Genomic DNA, 21,521 nt, shown 5'->3' with positions numbered 1-21,521 from the left:
TTTTAGGGAACTGGTCCTGCTGCTCTTATTGCTCCTACCAGTAAAGGTACTACCACTCTCTTCCTACAGTTACTATGTTCCAATGCCTGAAATATCTGAGGATGTTGCAGGGTTAATAAAGGCTAGACAAGGTTTCTTGAACAATTTCTCCAATTTCCTTTTCAAAAAGTCGGCTTCCCTACTCATTCCCACTTTCTCCTTTCCCACTTTCTCAGATTTTGCTAATTTTAAAGCTGATTAGAAAGAAGGCCTTTCCTGCATCATCATGAGGGAAGTAAGATATGTAAAAGGGTTGGTGTCTTCAGGATGCTGCTCCATAATTGCAGTCCAGATGTTAAGGTGTTTCCCACTTGCCTAATTTATCTAGCACTGTTCTGTAATTGAAAAGTCAAGGCAGTCGTAGAATCACAGAATCACAGAAAGGCAGGGATTGGAAGGGACCACTGGAGATCATCTCATCCAACCCCCCTGCTTGAGCAACTACACCTAGAGCAGGGGGCACAGGAACACAACCAGGCAGGTTTTGAATGCCTCCAGGGAAGGAGACTCCACACCCTCCCTGGGCAGCCTGTGCCACTGCTCTGTCACCATCACAGGAAAGGGGTTTTTTTGCATATTTAGGTGGAACTTCCTGTGTTCCAACTTGTGCCCATTGCCCCTTGGCCTGTCATTGGGCACTATTGAAAACAGTCCAGTCCCACTGTCCTGACACCCACATTTTAGATATTTATAGGTATTGATGAAATCACCCCTCAGTCTTCTCCAGGCTGAACAAACCCAGGTCTCTCAGCCTTTCCTTATAAGGGAGATGCTCCGGTCCTCTGATGATCTCGGTAGCTCTCCGCTGGACTTGCTCAAGCAGTTCCCTGTCCTACTTAAACTGGGGGCCAAAAAGTGGACACAGTACTCCAAATGTGGTCTCACTAGGGTGGAGCAGAGGGGGAGGATAACCTCCCTCGACCTGCTGGCCACACTTCTTTTAATGCAGCCCAGAATATTGTTGGCCTTCTTGGCCACAAGGGCACAGTGCTGGCTCAGGATCACCTTGTTGTCCACCAGCACTCCCAGGTCTTTCTCAACAGAGCCACTTTCCAGTAGTTCAGCCCATCTAAAGCGCTCAGTATTAAACGTTATTCAGAAAGCATTGCAAAGGGGGTCTCTTAGGAAAATTCATCACAGCAGAATGAGGGCCAACTTGAGAGCCTAAAAAGTCAGGAAGGAAAGAAGGCAGCAAAGGGAACATACCAATAACAGACATTCGCTTGCGAACATTGTTGAAATCAAGAATAGCCAGGAGTTTGTAGATTTTTGTTTCTCCCATTTCCACAACAGTGATGGTCTCCGGTGTGCGAGCCCGGAACACAAACCCAAAGTTTCTGGCAGCAGTGACGAGGGCTCCTTCATCAGGAGATTGGGCCTGATACACCAAGTTACCTGACATGCAAGAAAAAAAAGTAATATGGCTTCTGCTTTGTTTCTGAGGCTAAATACAAAATCAAAGACATTTTATAGCAGTTAACCCTTTGTTTTTCTGTCTATCCCCAGAGGTGCAGCACTAAAAAGCACCTTATGTCCACACACCTCCATCAAGTCCCATCAACCCATCCTCCAGGCCAGTGCAAGAGGCCTCCTAGACTCTGTTGGGGTCTTTTATCACTCTCTTTGAAGTCCAAAAGATCTCAGTAAGAGGACAACTTCCTTGGGTTTAAGCCCTTCTAGTTACATAAGCATGTATTTTTCTCATCAGTGTTTTCACCTTATATGTGTCAATGAATGGTTCTGGCTTTTAAAGCACAGTTTTCACCCTTTCATCCTGCCTGGGATTTGAGACTGATGTAGTACCTGTGGGAATACTGGGTGAGTGGAGCTAAGGGGTCTCCAGAGGACAGCTATATGCTCTTTGCTTTATGGGACTTGGTGCAGAGTAGAGAAGGAGTGGGGCAAGGCATCTGCCACCTCAGGGAAGCTGTGGCACCTGCAATTTCTGCACTCCAGAGATGTGGGGTTTGCAGTAGTGTCAGCTCCACCACAGGAACACTCAGGTGGAGGCCCTGGTCCCTTCTCTTCCCATGTTGCATCTCCAGAGACATTGATTTATGTGTAGCCATATACTACAGAAAATCACCAGGGAGCCAAAAGGACCAATAACAGCTTCTGTGGAGAGAAGACATGCTGTGGTGCAGGGTGAACATAGCCACTCAGTCTGGTGCCTTCAATAGTCCTCACCTTCCTTCTTCTCTTCTGGCATCACTGTGTGACAAAGTGAGAGCAGCCGGAAGAACCTGTGCGTCGGGGCATCACTCAGCTTCACAGCTTCAACCAGGCTATGGTCATAGAAGGCAAACTTTGGGTCGGCTAACTGGTTGTATGAGAAATCAACCTTCTCTGTGCTCTGCAAAAATACGGCCTGGTGTTATTTGTGGCGCTCTCATATGTCTGAACACCAATACTTGCTCATTATAGCCCCACTATCCTCCTTACATCTACAAAGGGCCATCTCCTGTAGGGCTGTTCATGACAGAGAATGGTAAGTCTAAGTGGGAGGTCGTGAAAGCTATTGAATCACAGGAGAGGACAGGCACTTGAGGTGCCTTTCAGAGCAGCACTTAGGCTGAGAACCTGATTAGCTAAAGATGCCTCTCTGTATGACAAGAAATGCTCCTACAGGATCCCTGCCAAAGGATTTCTATAGCAAAGAAATGCCTGCCTTCAACACATGCCTGCTTGGAGGCGTCATGCTCCTGATGTCAATGGCTGCCTGTGATAGGAGAATGTGGAAGCCCAATTTAAAACAATTCAAAGGCTCTGTTCTCCACCCTATTCTCCCAAAGCAAGAAAAAAATCCTGATATGGAAAAAAGATGACAGACGAGTGATGTAAATGTTCAACTCCACAGGCACTGCCCATTTTGTCTGAAAACAAGGAGCCCCAAGGAGAAGGGAACATACTGGAAAAATGGCCAGAAGCTCACAGCATGATGTGTCATGGAGGAATGCACTGCTGAGCCTGCCCAGGACAATTCCGACTCCCACCCCATCCCTGATGAGCTCAGAGTTTCCAGGATGGGAGTCATCCTTTTGACCTCTGCAAGCTGACATTTAGAACTTACTGCAAGAGCACAGACCCACCCCTCATGAACACTCATCTACACAGCAAGGTCCAGGCACTGCAGCACCATGGATGTGTGGGCAGCAGGGCTCTGCTAGGGTGAGTACCATGGGCAGGAGGAGCTGCTGGGCAGCCAGTTGGCAAGAGAACAGCATGAGTCTCTAAGCAAATCAGCCCTTTGCATTTTACTGCCTGAGCGACAACAGTCTGGAGCACAGCACTCAGCACAAATAGACAATTTCAGGAGGTAATTAAAGTTCTAAATGGCCTGCCAATGAATCATTGGAATGAGGAGTGGGATTTTCATCATCATCTAGCCGTTTGTTACTTGGATTACTGCATGTGGTTTTGGGACATTTTAGAAATACAAGATATATGGGTTTGTGCTAGCAAGCAGGGGCTAGAGAGGAATGGATAAGTCACCTGTTGTCACACTTTCCAATGTCCAGATGTCGTGAGAACTTGAGGGTGACTTTGTTATCAGTATGAACTAAATTCCCTGATTGGCCACCCAAAGATTTAATTACAGCCAAGGATAATAAAATTAAACAGTGTTCAAGTTTCCAAAAAACATCAGTAGCCAAGTATTCAAGAGAGCTGTGCACGCACTACAACGTCCCATGAAGCTGAGGGAATAATTGGCACTCAGGCTACCTGACCTGCAGGTTTAAATGGGGCTTACTGGAAAGGAATGCAACGCTGTCAATCCTCTGACATCCACAAGAACACACATCCCTGTTGTCAAGGTCAAGAGCATCAGCTCTTGCAGTGCCAGGAGCATGAGCTATGCATGGGTGGGTTGCGTCCACTAGCACAGGCAGACAGGTTCACTGAAAACACAGATCTTGGTAGCACCTGGGCACTTACCTCATTTATTTCTACCCTTTGCCCAGACATATCATACACATCACCTGCAAGCAAAAAAGACTGAGGTTATAGCCACAAACTCCAGATAAGTGCAGTCTCTGAGCTCCTTTCACAAAAATAGGTTAAAGTGTTTTGAAGGTAGTATCTAATTAAAAAGTTTCAGTAAACACAAATATCTTGACATGAGGACTGAGACTGATAATTCATATTAATCAGTTTCTATGTTAATCCATGACAAAATGCAGATACTGATAGATGCTTGAAACACAAAGCAGTTAATGTAAAAATGACTGGCGTTTGGGTAAAGAAGACTTGGCTCAAGCTGAATCCAGAAAGGACATAGTGGTAGGTAGGAAACAAATGTGCTTTTAGGGGATGACTTCTTTTGTACCTTCCCTTTGGAATGTGAGACAAAATCCAGCTCCTGGATCATATTGGGTTTGCAACAGTCCCTGAACCACCACAGAGAACGAGTTGTCAAAGCCTATTCTTCCCATGTCTAAGTAGCAAGGCTGCTCTATTCATTTCCCCTGAACTGATGATCTAGTCACAGGCAAAACAAGCATCAATCTACGAATAAGAAGTGACTGATTCCTCCAGGGAATCTAATGATGTTAATCAATTAGTCAGTTTGTTAATTGTTAGCACCTCTTGAGTATGAAGAAAACTGTCCGGGGCCAAACAATAAACAAGCCTTTTAGATCCTAACAATCATTAACTTAACAGTGCTAACAGCTTTTGTTTCCCATTTTTTCCAACTCCCTACTAACTCTTGTCTCTTCTGGTAGGGTGAAGTATGTCAGGGCTAAAGATGAATGACCAGGCCACTGACTAGGTGCCAACCGAAGGCTCAGCTACCTGGACAGGATGTGGAAAACCACTGCTCGTGACATGAGAAATTGCTGAACGTGAGAGATAACAGTGTGAGAAGCTGACAAAATTTGCTGATAACCCATAAGAGATGGCTGATTTTACAAGTGGTTAGTTATGTGAATTATGTGTTATGTTTTTCAGGGTTAGAAATACCTGGGTAACTGTGTCAATAATACCATAAAAGGCTAAGACTACCTATCTAGTGATATCAGAAAGAAGCAAATTTGAGTACATTTGTAGTAAAACTGGGACCAATGAGGAAAAAGTGATAAGGTGCAGATTCTTTAGTTGGGATGATACTGGAGCAGAAAAAGGAAGGTTAAAGGGTGGCAAAAAGGGGAACCAGGGGACAGGAAAATGCTATTAAGATAAGCAAATTCTGTAATCAGGGCTGTCCAGGCATCCCTGATGGGCAGCCCCGCACTTTATCACTGCAGCTTCTTACAAAACTCTCTCTTCTGGATATCACATTTAGTGTCTGTGGTCCAGGAGGCATACAATGGAATAAAACTCAGAGGGTAAGACAAATAGATAACATACCATAGGATTTGCCGTTGATAGAACACTTGTTGAAACACATGATGTTCTGAGTGAGAGTTCCTGTTTTGTCTGAGAAGATGTACTTGATCTGCCCCAGCTCTTCATTGAGTGTAGTGGTACGGGCCTGAGCCGGTGTGTCATTCAGCGGATAATACATTTTACGGTCCCAGTCAATGTAGAAACTGTTACCCAAACGTATAATCTCTACACTGGTGAAACAGAAAGAGAAGGTGATGGAATATTCATTAGTTTAAGGGACAAGATCTTTATCTTCAGCACCACCATTAATGATTGCAATTTTGAAGGTAATGACAGGGTGTACTCATCAGGTTGTCCTTAAATGGCCTGTAGTAAGCAATGCTGAAGGAAGTCCCGCTCAAACAATCTGTTAGGTCTATAGCAAATTCATTTCCTTTTTTATAAAACGACATCTTATAAATGTATTTGAAAAGTTGCAGAAGTTTTCAGAATGAAAAGCGAGGCAGGAGCAATGGGTTTCACTTAGAGCAGTTCTGGGAGTGGTGCTCAGACAGGGACAGCTTCCAGCAGGGCTCTGGGATGGGCTGAGCCTGGTGCTGGGGGATGAGCACAGCCATGGCTCAAACAACCCAGAGCTCCACAACAAGCAAGTCATTGTGTGTCTCAATACAACCAAGGAGCTGTATCAGCTCGCAGGCAACATGAACTTCCATTTCGCTGCTGGTGAGACATACGGGGCAGAAACAGGGTTGCTTCCTGGTATTTACCAACACAAAAGAGAGCCTTAGCAGCAAAGCTGTCTGAAGAGTTAGGTGCAATGATAAACTATAGACACCTACTCAGTCTACACTCCAACCTCAAGCTTTTGAGAGTGTCATGGACACATTGCCTACTCTTTACCCCTGCTTGCCACTTTGCAATAACCAACACAGCACTGCATTCTCTGGGAAGTAGCAACATTCACTCTGTTCATATGGCACCAGGTACTATGGAACCTCAATCTCATTACACCTGCTTGGCAATGCCCTCCTCACATGAGGCCCTACAACCACCTCAAAGAACGTGCCATTTGCTTTGTTTAATGGGTAGTGCAAATGGGAGAGAACAAGATGATAACCATAGCAGGCTTCCAGCCTTACTCCTATCACATCCTACACCTACATCTGCCCTTAAACTGCAAACCCATTCCTTGTCGAGGGTTCACTGCTGTCCCTGCTTCAACCCTGACAAAGACCTCCAAAGGCAGCAGAAATAAGAAAAGCATTGCTGTGGTTGTGTGCAATTGTCCACAACGTGGTTGCATTTGTGTCTAGGGAAAATGCAGCTCCCAGCTAGGGCAAAAGCTAAACCTCTCCTAAGGTGAAACATGAAAGTAGGTTCTGGCACATACCTCACATAGAGTGAAATTGGCACTACCGTGTTTAGGATGATGACATATGACCAGAACATGAGGAAGGCGGAGTAGGAGGCAGAGTTGATGCCTTCTGCCCAGGGCAGATAGTCTTGGAAGTAGTAGCCCTTCTCATGCTCCCAGATGCCATTGCCAATGGCTAGGATAAGACACATCAGTGCTAAAAATGCAAAGATCTGGAAAAAAAAATTTAAAATTGTATTTTAGAAACAACGAATTTATTACATACAGGTTAATCAGAAGACCCTAATGAGATTGGGCTGGACAGCCTGAATCACAGGAAAATGTTCCTAGGGGTGAAGGAGGAAAACCAGCAAAGTTATGATACTTATGACGCTCAAGGACAAAGTTACACAGTGCAGAGTCTAGTGATTTGGAATTGCAAGACCTCCAACAGCTGGGGATTTAAGTCCCAAACACACACCTAAACCAGGGTGCTCACGGGCGGCTGGCTGCAGAACATCAAATCTCATTAGAGGTGAGTTGAGCTGTGGGTCGTCAAACATCTGGCTTCACACTTGGAAATAGAACCTGCCTGGAGGACTTTACCTGGCCATTTTCTGGATGTATCATAGTTTCCCTCACCATTTCTGAAAAACTACTAAAGATAATTTGTAACACAGAAAATTCAGCACTGTGCAGGTTGGAATTGAGCACTGGGTATCATTCTGATTGTTAAAGTAGAGTTAATCTCTGACTCAGAACTAATGGTTGTCTTGGTACCTGCTATCACAATCTGATTACATTTCCTTTGAGCAAACAGAAAACACACTAACCAGTGATATGTATGCTTGGAGTTTAGAAAAACCTACTTCCTGAAGCCTAAAGCAACCAGAGGAAGAGCAGCTGGGAAAGGAATTTCTAAGCGGAACACCTTAGTGAAAACTGGGACTTGCTCAGGAGCACCATTTAATAGACACAAAAACATGACTTAGGTAATAAAACATTTCTGATTAAAAGAAGAGAGGCACATAACAATACAATTACTTGGAAAATAATACAAAAAAGCAGGGAAGAAGGGAAGTTAACAGAAATTAATATAAGCTGCAGGGAATTATAGAACTATGAATATCTTCAAGGAATTAAGGAACTATGAATATCTAACAGTCATACAAAATATCAAGAAAACAGTAAACTCAGAAACAGGTGTGGAAAAAGCAGACATGTTCAACAGACAGTCCTCCAAGAATGAAGGAGGAAGGAAGCAGAAAGAAGTGTCTATCCAATATGATGCAACTGATGGAAAAGACAGATTACTTTCTGTGACAAGGAACACTATGTGGCTCTATCTGCTAATAATAAGCATTTTCAATCCAGTGGGTTCAGGTAATCTAAAGATAAAAATTTAGAGGAGAGGAGCTGAGAAATTATCTTAGCTGGTAATGTTAATTTTTAACAATGTTTTGAAAACTGGGAAGCTCCACCATGCTGAAAATCTGCTAATACAATTCCTACATTTGAAAGGTAGAAATGGTGATCAACGGAAAGATAAACTGAAGTTAGGTTGACATCATTCCTGGACAAATGAAAATAAAACCAGTTCTGCTGATACGTTCTTCTCCAAATATTTGACTTAAAACAACCAGCATCCTCCTAAAAATGTGAACAGGCTGCACAACCGAGCAATTAAAAATAATCTCTTGCAAGTATGGTCATTAGGGAGAAAATATCAGTAAGTTGGGCCATTATGTGTAAGGCCACCCAGTAACAATCACATGACAACAGTAATCAACCTTTGTAAAAAACAATAATTGATGTACAAACATAGAAACACTGCCAGTAAAGATGGTAGTAGTATTGCTGAGGTAATATGTGAGAGGAGCTAGGATACATTTATGAAGTGATTTGAATCATTTGATGAAAAGTTCACATATGCCCAACTTGAATTTTAATACCAAGAAGCTGCTAAAAGGGGTCCACTGTAAGTAAAGGTGCTGGGCAGGGTTTCAGGGGGCACATTTATTCCCCACATCAGTAGCAGCTTTTCCATGTAATTGTGGGAGGCCCAATAGATTACTCCAGTTATGAATTGCTTGATGATAAGGAATGTGGTGCAGTGTTTTTAAACCTATGTGAACCAGCAGTAAAAACAGGCTTCAGTTTGTGCTGTTGTAAGCATCAGGACTTAAGGATATATGAGAGGCATGACCCAGGGACAGGTAATGTCCTTTATTAAACCAACAGAGAAAATAGATGGAGAAAACAGTCAAGCCTGCCTATTTTTATAGAAATTTCTGTTGGTCAAGTATAAGATATTACTTCTCTCTGCAGACCTCGTCTATTGTAAAATAAATTAATTAGAAGAGCCAGCTGGCTTTTCTATCTTATCACTCTGCCGTGAATGATTCCTTGCTGCCCCACAGGTTAAAAATTGTCAGTTTGTAGAATATCACAATCCATGTAGGAAATTAATGTATGATTCAGCAACAGAAATAGACATGGGGCAGGGGAGCAGCTGAACTTTCCCATACCACAGCAGCTCTTGTCTACGACTGCACTTGCTTTATGTACATTTTGCTTTATCTGCATTTTTAATGTCAATGGTCTCATCCCTAGCAGCTCAACTTTTTGTGCAATACTCATGCTTACACAAAGTTCACTAACATGCTGTTTGCTTTGAGAAAAATGCAAAAGACCAAGCCGTTAACAGAGGCCCCAGAGATGAATTTCTGTGCAGAGAAAAAACTGTGTGCCGGGTGTTGTAATCATAATCACAGCTCTGCAAGAGAAAGACATGAAAAAAAACCCCTCTTTGTAGGCTTGTGTATGCACATGGGGCTTCCCAGCGCGAACATCCTGCCTCTCTGGGTCCTGCCCATGTGGTGCCTGCAAAAGATCCTCTGCAGGACTGAGTAGGATTTTTGTAAAGAGGAGGTGACTTTTGACAAACATCCCCTGTTGGACTGTGAGTTAAAACTGTCAGTTTCTTTACTGGCAGTCTGAGTTCTGCTTCAGGATTTGAAGCAAGAAGTTGTTTAAGAGGTGAAGGCAACAGCCTTATTTCTCTGAAAATGTGCTCCCCCAAGCCTGCTAGGAAGCAAAGTTCGGAGCAAAAAGCATTCCTGGAGCTGGCAGGAGAGTCACCAGTGGAGGAACATTCACTTCTCTCTCAGATTCTTGAGAAACATTTCCAAACATCAAAAAACAGCTATGGTTGCCATCTGGAAAGGTTCACTCCTGACAAACTCCTGTTGGGACAGACCAGGGTGACATTTAACGAGGCCTCCACTGGCGAGCCCTGCTTAAACAGTGTTTTGTGCCTGGAAGTTTTATGGACAATTAAACACATAATAGCTTTGCCAGTGTTAACATGGAACAAGTTTCGTTTATGCTTAAAATGAGCTATTTATAGCAAACTGTGGCTACTTTGTATTTCCAAACTCAAGAGCACAATATACTGCGTCTTTTTATGACCATGCTTTATAGCCTTCAACCACCCAGTAAGCTGGAAGGACCTGATGCCAATTTCCCTTGGGTGTGCAAAGAGCCTGGTGCTTAGGGTTAGACAGAGCTTTTCTTAGACACCAAAATGTGAGGTGTCTTAAAAATGTGTAAAGGAGAAAAACACACCCTTGGCTCCATCAGCGCCTGAGAACCCAGGCAGAGGCTGATGCAATCGGCTGCAACTTGCTCAGTTTTTTTAAAACAAAGCCAGGAGGTAAATTCATCTCATTTGTGTTCATGAAGAGAGGCCAAACAGACTGAAAGCTCTGTGTGGGACCCTTGACTTGTGAAAGGAGATTTGGCAAATCTTAATCAAATGCTAAATTCCAAGTTCCCTATTCAGTTTCTGTCTGCTCCCTTTCTGTGCCCTGTGGATCCCCCACTGCCCTGCCCCACAGTGCATCCTCCTCTCCAGCTACAGCACAGCAGAACACCTAAGAATATGGCAATTTTTTCAAATACTTGCAAAATTTTGAATGTAAGTAAGTGGCCCAAACTTTGTTTGTTGTTGGTTTTTCCTTTTTTTTTTTTTTGCCGTCCCCTTAAGTGTAAGGGAGGAAAACACTGAGGAAAATAAGCAGATCATGGTAACCAAGATTTTCACTTGGCGGAGATTGGTGTAAGGTTACCAAAGTCAAGAGCATGTCCTTACTGCACATGGAACAACGACTCAAGAGGGCTTGAAGGTGACCCTGGAGTGGCTCGTTGTGCTGTGGCAGTGCTTTACAGCAAATACGCACATGCAGATGTTCAGAACACTCCTTCAGAGCTCTGGGAGCGGGACTAACGGCTGCTGCAATTTCAGTCGCACAGAGGCACGCTTGGCTCTGCCAACTGACAGGTCCCATACATGGACTCACCTAAAAAGGTTTTGGAAACCTGAGAAAAAAGCAGGAGGACAGGGGCTGGGATGAAGAGGAAAGATTGGAGGGTGGTGCCATCCTGGAGATGTTTGTGCTATAAGCCCCAGTGCTGAGGAGGCATGAAGTCGTGGAGGGCAGGGAGAGCTCAGCATAGCCTTGCTGTGATGGACACACTGCTGTTGGACACCTTCTCCAGGACTTGCTCCAGTGCCTGGGCTGGATCCTGACCCAAGCCTGGTTGTCAGGTCGGGATGGAGAGAAAGGGCAGGAGGCAAAAAGAGGGAACAGTGGCCACCAGACCTTCCCAGTGTCATAAACTGAGGCTGGTGCAGCATGCATGAAAAGGCATGACAAACTTGCACCCAAAGGAAAATAAAAGACTGAAATTGAAGAGCTTTTCTTCAAGCACCATTGAATAAAGCAGTGTCAGAGTGTATGTCTTCCTTCTCTGAGTGGCTTTGAACTCAAGCAGTAAAATCTTGAAGAGTCTGTAAAAGAATCAAAACTTCTGCCTGGAAGTACTTGCCATTTGTTAAAACCACTGACAAGCTTAACCCTCAAATCAGACCTGTTTTCCAGTTTGAGGAGAGTGCCTGCTATATAAGATTAGTGTTCTCAAATATCCCAGCTGCTAAAAACACCAGTTTCTGAGTATTAATGAGACCATGTCTAATATTTTAACCTAATGTGTTAAATCAGAAGCTGGCATCATGTAAATTACCAAACTCGGTTACCAAGTCCTATGCAGATATCACCAGAGGCACCAAGAAATCAGGAGGGAGAGGGAGAACTGCTAATTTTTATTTAAATAGAAAATAACAAAATTACTAGGGGAAAAAGGCATTTGCAAGCTTCAGAGTGGTTCTTACAAAAAACGCAGAGCAAGGGAGAGTAGACAAAATTAAACATTCAGAGGAAAGGTCCTTAACGCTGTCAATGTAATGGCCTTGCTTTGCAAGATGGGCTGGCAGAGGTACTGCAGAACTCAGGCTGCTAATAAATTATTACATAATTTTTATTTTTATTGTTAGTCTTTTCTGATATTCCCTCATTTGTGTGGACAAAGAGGTGGAGCATCTGGAAGTTATGTATACATCTAAAGAAATGAAGGCACATTAATCAGACTTACCACCAACACAAGGACATTCATGAGCCGATCAATGCTCGTCCGTTTAAAAGTTGTTTTTCCACTGTTCTGCATTAGTTTGGTGTCTGGCCCTGGAGACAAAACACACTCACGAATTTTAGTAATAAAGCTGAGCTGTTCTGAAGCTGATTCCCTCTGAGGCCCCACTGTGCTTTACAGCATAAATACTCATCACAGCTTTCTTGAAGGCAAGTACACACAGCTTACAGGGCCAGTGGGAAACTTAGGCAGAAAAATGTTAAGTCACTTGCCTTAGGTTATATGGAGAGTGTCACATAAAGCCATTAATTCTGGATTTTGATCCTGTTCTCTTCTTTCAACAGTCAATCCTTCCTTTCAGGTTTAATTACTTTTCACAGAATACTGATACTGCTGTTTTATTAGTGACATGTTATACATCATCTCACGTGTCTACAGCAGTATAGAAACAATAGAAGGTCTATGCTCATAAGAAGCATAGACCTAATGGTCTACAATAATATTATTGGTGACCCTGATGCTCCAATAAGGATTAAAATCACACAGAAATGATATGGAATTAAATGCCATTAAGAGTGAAAAACTTTGAACAAGCCTGGTGAGAGAAAGACTTCAATTGACCCAGTGTGGGCCAGTAAAGGCAGATTTAATTCAGCTTTAATTCTTAAACAGATTCAATTCTTACATTCTTTCTTATCGATTGATCCAGATTTCTGTCATGTACTTTGCTGCATGCATTTCTGAAATAAAAGACTACCTCTGCTTACTAAAGCACTTAATAATAACAACTTTAATTATTTAAATTTATTACCTTAATATATAGTAATTAATTATTACTAATAGTAAGTATTAACTAAAGCTATTAAAATAATTAATTACTGGCTTAACTGATGAGGCTGCCCCTCAAATCCTGTGTTCAGTTTTGGGCCCCTCACTACAAGAAGGACATTGAGGAGCTGGAGCGTGTCCAGAGAAGGGCAATGAAGCTGGCAAAGGGTCTGGAAAGCAGGTCTTATGAGGAGCAGCTGAGGGACCTGAGGGTGTTTAGTCTGGAGAAGAGGAGGCTGAGGGGAGACCTTATCGCTCTCTGCAACTACCTGACAGGAGGCTGTAGTAAGGTGGGGTCTGGTCGCTTCTCCCAAGTTACAAGCAATAGGATGAGATGAAATGGCCTCAAGCTGCATCAGGGGAGGTTTAGACTGGATATTAGGAAAAATTTCTTCACTGAAAGAGTGGTCAGGCATTGGAACAGGCTTCCCAGAGAGGTGATGGAGTCACCATCCCTGGAGGTGTTAAAAAACATGTGGATGTGGCACTTCAGGGCATGTTTAGGAGGCCCTGGGGGTGTTGGGTTGACGGTTGGACTTGATGATCTTAGATATCTTTCCCAACCTTAATCATTCTATGATTCCAATCAAGATGGAATTGAATGTGTAATGTAGCCATTTCTTCTGATAAAAACTCTCCATTTAAAATCTAGTGCAATATGCATAATTTCCAGCCTAGAGTTGAGCCAAGGGATCTCATATATTCTTCTGCTTTTGTTCTTGTACCTGGTAGAAACATATTTTCCAAAGAGGAAAATTCTTGGTTCCTTTGTGCACATTGGGTGTGATGTACTTCCATGCTAGCGCTGCTGTGCTCTGCAATTCACATGTAATTTTTTCTTCTACATACCCGCATAAATAACGAGACCAAAGCACCACTCTGTGTTCCTAATCGTACAGCCTCTCAGCAACATCTTCTCATTGTCCAGGGCATACTTTTCTCCTCGAAGAGTAAGAGTTCCTGTGAACTTATCCAGTTTGTTATTTGGTGCCTCACATTTTACTTCTCCTGTAAAAGGAAAGTAAAAACAAAAAGGCGGTGGAAACCATCTTGGCCCCAAAATATGTCAGTCAATACCGCATTCTCAGCTGTGCCCCAGACAGGGCCACTTCTGACCCCATCATTCCCATCCTATATCCTATATTTACTGATGTTTTGGGATATTGCTCCTTCCCCATATTCTTGTCATAATCCAATAGACCACAATGAATTTGCATTTGTCCTATTCTTTGAACATGGAAATTTTGTACTGGTAGACCCCAAAACAAAGTTTCCATGCCTCTTATTAGGGTAAGAGGAAACGTTGAACCAGCAACATACTTCTAATCCTTCCACAGCAAGTTCATAGTGGTAGGATGTCACTGGATAACTTTAGCTAAAAGTGCTGACCTTGTATAATTCCTATTCCATTTCCTTTAAAACTGCAGGAGCCCAAGCGAGAAAATCATAGCCTGAAGTCTGCAAGAGAGTAATTAAGTGAGGTGTCTTTGTTCACTGTTTTTAAATTTCATCTCTTTTATACTTTAAGTCGCAGTGACACAAGAAAATAGATACTGCTACCTTCAGCTATGCAGCTGACACTGAAAGTGATTGGAGAGCTTGTTTCTGTTTCTATGTGTTATATTCAATTCTTATAATAAAATATGTTCACACAAAACTGTAGACACAGACACTTCAGTATAAAAATTATTTAAATCAAAATTTGCAACCGACATCTAAAGATTCAGAGCAGAGCCCCGTGGATGTGTTGGGAAGAACTGCAAAATACAAATACATCTTATTGAAAGGGCATCCAAGAGTCTTCAAGAGGAATCTTCGAGATCTTGAAAGGGAATCCAAGAGAATTCAGTCTGTTCAGTTAATCAGCAGGAACATTAAAGTTATTTTGATTGCAGGCTGCAAATATCTGCATAAGGACTAGCATTTGCAGAGAATACAGCTTTTCCAGCTGTTCTCAGGCAGAACACACCAAGCTTAACAGAATGGAAGCAAAATCCAGAGAAGTACAGAAAAAAAGTGCAACTTTACATACTGTGGTAATTTCCACCACTCAGAATTTTAAAATCAAGAACGAATGTTCTTTTCATAGAAAAGTAGCTCTACTCTAGGGCAAACAAATTATCACACTTGAAAGATGAAGCAACTAGGAAATTTTGTGACATGTGTGACATCAGAGCTCATACTAACAACTGTGCAGAACAACTATTTTATCATCTAGTTAATCCAAGAACAATTAGACTTCTACTCTGTCATTTCTAAAAGTCTACAGTAACCAGACCTGCCTCACTACAGCCATTGCAACCCCTCGAAAAGCACAAAGAAAACAGAGGCTTTGCAGTGCAACCTGAAACACAGCACAGTGAGACTTTGGTGAATGAAACCCAGGCCATGATCCCTCACCAGGAAGACTGTGCCTCCCCTCATGCCAGCTGTGGGACAACACTCATGAGAGCACCTTGCGTGTCAACATCCACATCTGCTTTCCATTAAGCAGGTTGATCTGGGTTACTGATATGCTGGTTTTGAGATCAGAAGAGATTCATCCAAGTTAGACTTATCACAAAAAAGTGAGAAGCTCTAGAGATTTGCCCAATATACCTGCACTGACCCCAGTGACTCTGCAGCTGAAGATACCTCAGCAAGGCACTGTGCCTCCTGTCTCCTCCTCCCATCAACAGCAAGATGATACATGAACAACAAGATGAATGCATTTTGCCTGAAAGAGTTAAATACTGCCAAGTCTACATGTGATAATAAGTAACCAAAAAGTGTTTTTTCCTTTCTCATCATCCAGTTCTCCAAATCAAATAAAGATCAACATTTTGCAGTCAACTTCCTTATCTGAACCATCATGATGTCAACAAACATCATAAGTCACATTAAGCATTCCACTGAGTGCCTATATTAGCTGATCAACCCTTTCCTCTCTTCCTGTCTTAAGAAGTAATTAGATAGAGTTATGTAAATATTTAAATACTTCTACAGAGGTTTGCTGGGAAATGCAAGGTTGGGTCTGATTCAAGGCACTCTTCCCAGTACTCTGCCAAATATAAATCATCCTGGGAAACATTTTATTAATTTTAAGTATTGCAAAGAAGCCACTTTTATTTACAATATAACTAAAATAGGGATTTAAAGGGCAAATATTTGATTCAAAGTGTTTTAATTTTCCAAAATATTTTGAAACATTTTTAAAATTATACACTTTCAAAAATGCAGAATCCTTAGATTAGCATTACACAGGAAATGCTTTAAAAATTAAGATTTTGCTTACAAATTCATACACGTTGCAGCCTCTTCAGGAAAATAATGACGGCATGCCACTCTGACTATTAGCATAAGACATCTAACTGCACCTGTAAAAACATTTCTCAAGACCTAAAACACTCAGAACCTGAGCCATCACTTCAGAGAAATCCTGATGTACTGAGCTAACACTCAGCTAAGACCACAAACATTATGTCAAAAAACCTCAATGCAGAAAGCAAAAGAAAAGCCCATGTCTTTGGATGTCTCTACCAGAGACAGTCCCAGCTATGCTAAGTCTCTGCCACAACCCTGCCATTTGTCCTGGAATCATCTACTTATTATAAAGGAATTTTTTAAAAAAATATTTTTCCTCTTTATCTGAAAGTATTTCCTGAGATCCTGCAGTCCTTGAGACGTTCCAAGGACAGCAGCATTCAGTCGACCCCTTTCCAAGCAGACTCTTCCCTCAGTCCTGCCCTCATACATAAACCCGCAGGGCACTGTGGAGCATGACTAACACCACTTGGTTTGTTCCCCTGTCATCTCTCTGCAGACAGAGGAATGTGTGAGCATGGAGTATTCTGTTTTTGACAGGTGTGGCTCTTTTCTGTGTATGTGCTGCTATATATTCCCTGGCATCTAGTGACAGGACACGTGGGAATGGTTCAAAGCTGCACTAGGAGAGTTGAGGCTGGACATTAGGAAGCATTTCTTTACCAAGAGGGTGGTCAAACACTGGAACAGGCTTTCTGGAGAGATGGTCGATGCCCCAAGGCTGTCAGTGTTTAAAGGACATTTAGACAATGACCTTAACAACATGCTTTAACTTTCGGTCAGCCTTGAAGTGGTCAGGCGGTTGGAGTAGGTGATCGTTGTAGGTCCCTTCCAACTGAAGTACTCCTATTCTATTCTATTCTATTCTATTCTATTCTATTCTATTCTATTCTATTCTATTCTATTCTATTCTATTCTATTCTATTCTATTCTATTCTATTCTATTCTATTCTAATTATTTGATATACAAAACAGTGCTAAGAAAGGACATGTTGCCTGTTAACCACATGTGCACTGCTTGTCTTTATCTTAAAATGCAGTCTTTATTGTGACATCAAGAGAAGAGAGAAATGCTGGCAGGGTAAGGCTTCAGGCAGGGAAGTAGTCACTTGTCCTGTGTGCACAGTTAGTCCACAGGTCTGCGTACTCAGAAGCTAAATGTAATCAATGCATGAGCATTGCTGCATCAATGCAAAAGTGCAGTGTGAAAATATCTTGAGGTCAGACCTAAGCATGCAGTTTTGGGAAAACAGTGCAATTACACGACCTCTTGTATTGTTTGAGGTGGGTAGTCTCAACATGTACAGACAGATGCTAAAGAAAGGTGTGCAGCCAGAAGGAGAATTCCCACCAATGCAGTTTCAAGTTATAGCCGTGCATGACACTGAGACCTGTAAATGAAGGGGGATCTCTTTATGTATGCTGTTTGCATCTGTGGTAGAGACTGCAATGCACCCATCCTGTTTTCCTGCCACTGCATCCAGAGGACTCCTAGCAGGGAGCATGGAACAGCCTGTAAGCGAGGCTCCCAGGCACTGTCTGGGCTCTGGAGTTTGGGCAAATCCTCTGGAAAATGAATGTTGCATGAAGACTCACCATTGAACTCCGTCAGTTTCTGAAGATCTTCTCCAAGCTCTGCAGTGACCGTCAGCGCCTGCTTCACCTTCAGGTTTGTTTCACTGTAACAAATAACATGAGATGAAAACATGAACAGAAAGTCCTATGTGAACTGAAAACTCTCCCTGGAAGTCACTTCTTTTCTTGAGGACAGTCTTCTTCCTTAGACATCTGATGGACCATGCCATCATTGGCCTTTTTTACCTGGCCAAAGAGTATAGTTGTCTCTTTCAGCTGCAAAGACAGGGAAGCCAGAGGAATTCTGGACACGGTACCATGGTACCAAAGAGAGCGAGGTGGATCTGTCTTCTCATTTTCACTACAAAATGCAAGACCAGGCTCTCAGCAACCTGAGCAGCTCAATATCTATCCTGCCAGTCACACCACACTGAACCCTGAGGTATCCGAGCATATAGGAGAGCTCTGGATATCCTGCCATGGTATTGTGATCCTGAAGAGTACTCAAGTCCTGGGACTAGCTAGCTGGGGAGTTTGAAATGCAATGTCAAAACAACACTGCATTTGTTCAGGGCCTCTTGGCATTTGCATGTGCAGGAACTACAAGCTCATTTTCAGCAGAAATCAGACCGGCAAAGTCCAGAGGGCTGTCTGTAGAGTATTGGGAGAGTCACAATTTCTTTATCTCTCTAGTCTTGCTTAGTCCTGGCTAAAAGAAAAGACTAAGGGAGACACAAGAAACAGAAAACTTCTCAACAGTGACCTGGGATGTCACAAGAACACATTTCAAACTAACTCTCATTGTTAGAAGAACTGTCACCAAATAGAAAAGGAAGAGTCCCCTCCTCAGATGACATTTGCACTGAAAGAGGGAAAAGTATCCACCAGAAGATGTTATTTTCAAGATACCTACCCAAAGTTTATTCTATGTTCTAGGACAGTTGCTACAAAAGCTATTGCAGGTAAGGTTGCAGCACCCAAGGTCACCAGAGAAGATTTGGCCTTGTGCCGGCAGCAGTGATTGCACCCAAGGGCCAGGCTCACTTACCCATCCAGTTCAGCTGTCTCGATGTATGTCAGGCTGTGTGGCTCACTGCTTGACAGTAACAGTAGATCAGCCTGAACACAGACAGACAGACTTGGTATGAGTTCACGCGGTCAGAGGGCTTGGCACCGCAATGCTACTTGTGGTTTCTGCACGCTGCAGGTCTCTGTGGCAGTTATCATCACTACTGACTCAATTGCTTGTGAGTGATACGAGTAATTACAGAGACTAACTGTGAGCAGGATGGAGAGAAACTGTACTCACCGTCACAAAGTTGTTGTTTTCTAGTTTTATTATATCCCCCACCTGGACATTCATCCATTTTTCATCCTTTAACCTGCAAGAAGACTCCTAGTAAGTAGGCACATAAATCAAACATCACTGGGGAAAGGATACTTGGCTCTGCTCCTGAAGCCAGGCTGTAGTGGCCGCCAGGACTTGGGCAGTTAATAAAATGGAGCAGGGTCTGCCATGATGTGGCCTGATCCATATTAAGCTAAGGAACCACCACAATACAAGAAAGTAGTAACAGCGGTTGGGGTGACTGATGCACTGCTGAGCCCAAGCCCCACAGTAGCAGCAGAGTCCATGTGCATTGTCCTTCTGTCTGACTGACTACTGCCCTCCTTCTTCTGAAGGCCCACATATCTCAGAAAAAACCTCTATTTTGCGTAACAGACTTCTCAAACACCTGGGAAAATTGCCAGTTGTGTTAGATTTTCTAAGAAGTATTAAGGGCCAGAGAAACAGATCTGGTTCTGCATGGGCCTGGCGGTCAGGAAGGTCAGTGCGGGTGCCTTGGCTGCACAGGTGCCTAGCTAAGCCCACGTCTGCAGTGGCCTTTGCAGCACTGAGCAAGATGTGCATGCAGACAGACAGCTAAACTGCAAGCACCGGTGTAACCAAGTCACGATAGCTGTATACACAAAATTTAGAGCTGAGAAATATCAAGATCTATATCAAAACAGGACTGGTGATTCAAGCCTGACTTCAGCTCAGCATTGCTTTTCCCATGTTGGTTGGAGTTGGGCAGGACCTATGGTTTCCAGTTTTTTTAACAAAGGCAAAAATATTAGAAAATTTCTATTTCAATATATGTTTCCTAGACACAGTAACTAATACACAGCAAACTAAGAAACTGCTTTACTTAACAGAAAACACTCAAAGTATGTTCCTAGTCTTCACTTTCCAGTTTTATTTTTAACCATTTTATCACCTTTTGGAGTTTACACAACACACTGCTATCTATAGTACGGAAAAAATAGTCACCAGAGACTTCACAGCTGTCTACAGCTGTGTCCTCTACAAAGCTGGACTCCATGGAGCTGCAAGTAAACAGCACATCTGTCTGCCACAAAAGCCAAAGCCTCTGCTATTTTTTCTGCAGGAAAGAACTGTTCTAGCTGTACAGTGTCTGAGGCACGGAGCTGAAATATTTTGAGTACATCTAAGTCAGAAGTACTACACACACTCAAAGTATTATGACATGTATGAAGAAGCTATTACTGCTTCTTAATTTAAAATAACTTGTTGATAATGTCTAGTTTTGCTTAATGCAGAAATAAATGCTATTAGCATAAATAGACATGGGAAGATAGCCTTGCTTGTCACTTCTAGGATAAGAAGTGAAATAATGCAATACTTTCAATGTGTCACTTACTTAAACATATATATCCAGGAACAGAAAGAGTTTACTTTTTATCGGTTCAAGGTTACGGCCATAGTGTCTGCAGTGATTGTGGTACTGTGTCTTGGGTTCATTAATCAGACACACAGTCCAGAACTGCACGGTCAACTAATAGCATAAAAAACAGTTCAATTTTAACTTGTTTAGTGATGCTTGGGAACCACATAGAAAAAAAAAAAATCTCATTATTAATAAAATGCTTTTCCAAGTCAAAATTACAGCAAAAGACTGTACAAAAAAATGTTAAAAAAAAAAAAAAGGACTTACATGCCATTGATCAGGACCTGGACTGGGCGATTGTTGACGTGTTTGTCACTTTTGTGTCGATTCTGAAAATTTGATCAGTATGTTAAAAGGCATGTCCAGGAAACCAAGCACACAAGAGCTGTAGGCAGTTCATTAATATTTTAGGTTTTCACTCAGGTGGCTGAATGTGTCAGGCAGATTAGGGCCACAACTGAGTCATTGTCAAGCCCATGTTTACGCTAGTAACACAGGGCATAACTGGACTGCAAAGAGCAACAGGCAACACGGGGCTTGCTTTTGGAGGGAAGAAGGAGGAGGGAGCCTTGTATGTCACTTAGCACAGTCCTGGCCCAAGTGGTGTTGGTCCTGCCTGTCAGTTTTGTAAACTAAGCACCCAGAGAAATCCTTTCCTCTGTTCTGATACAGAAAGCGGCCACAGATGTTCTGGCATTGCTCTCTGGGAAACCATCCCTGCCATCTCTCCCCTGCCTACTTGGAAAGTTGCACCGAGTCTCCATAGCGCATCAAAATAATTTAATAACAAGAGAAATCAGATGCTAAACTCAGCTCTAATGTCACCCCGTGAAGTCAACGGGACTTTGACCATTAGCTCTGATGGGAGCAGA

At 42.7% G+C, this 21,521-nt stretch overlaps 1 protein-coding gene across 6 annotated transcripts in view; it reads right to left on the bottom strand.

Moving 5' to 3' along the window:
* Positions 1-21,521, bottom strand: part of LOC104053682 (phospholipid-transporting ATPase ID) — an 89,401-nt gene that overhangs the window by 23,048 nt on the left and 44,832 nt on the right. For all 6 annotated transcript variants that reach the window (XM_064439302.1, XM_064439304.1, XM_064439303.1 and 3 more), the window contains 11 exons: positions 20,917-20,978; positions 19,227-19,299; positions 18,966-19,036; positions 17,939-18,021; positions 13,889-14,047; positions 12,215-12,303; positions 6,758-6,954; positions 5,389-5,597; positions 3,976-4,019; positions 2,227-2,392; positions 1,246-1,434 (listed from right to left, as the gene is read on the bottom strand). In XM_064439302.1, coding sequence (XP_064295372.1) covers positions 1,246-1,434; positions 2,227-2,392; positions 3,976-4,019; positions 5,389-5,597; positions 6,758-6,954; positions 12,215-12,303; positions 13,889-14,047; positions 17,939-18,021; positions 18,966-19,036; positions 19,227-19,299; positions 20,917-20,978 — 1,342 coding nt within the window. The remainder of the gene's footprint in view (positions 1-1,245; positions 1,435-2,226; positions 2,393-3,975; positions 4,020-5,388; positions 5,598-6,757; positions 6,955-12,214; positions 12,304-13,888; positions 14,048-17,938; positions 18,022-18,965; positions 19,037-19,226; positions 19,300-20,916; positions 20,979-21,521) is intronic.

This window comes from Phalacrocorax carbo, chromosome Z (genome assembly GCF_963921805.1).
Source record: "Phalacrocorax carbo chromosome Z, bPhaCar2.1, whole genome shotgun sequence".
Taxonomy (NCBI): Eukaryota; Metazoa; Chordata; class Aves; order Suliformes; family Phalacrocoracidae; genus Phalacrocorax; species Phalacrocorax carbo.
This window is presented reverse-complemented; position numbering and strand designations above follow the sequence as displayed.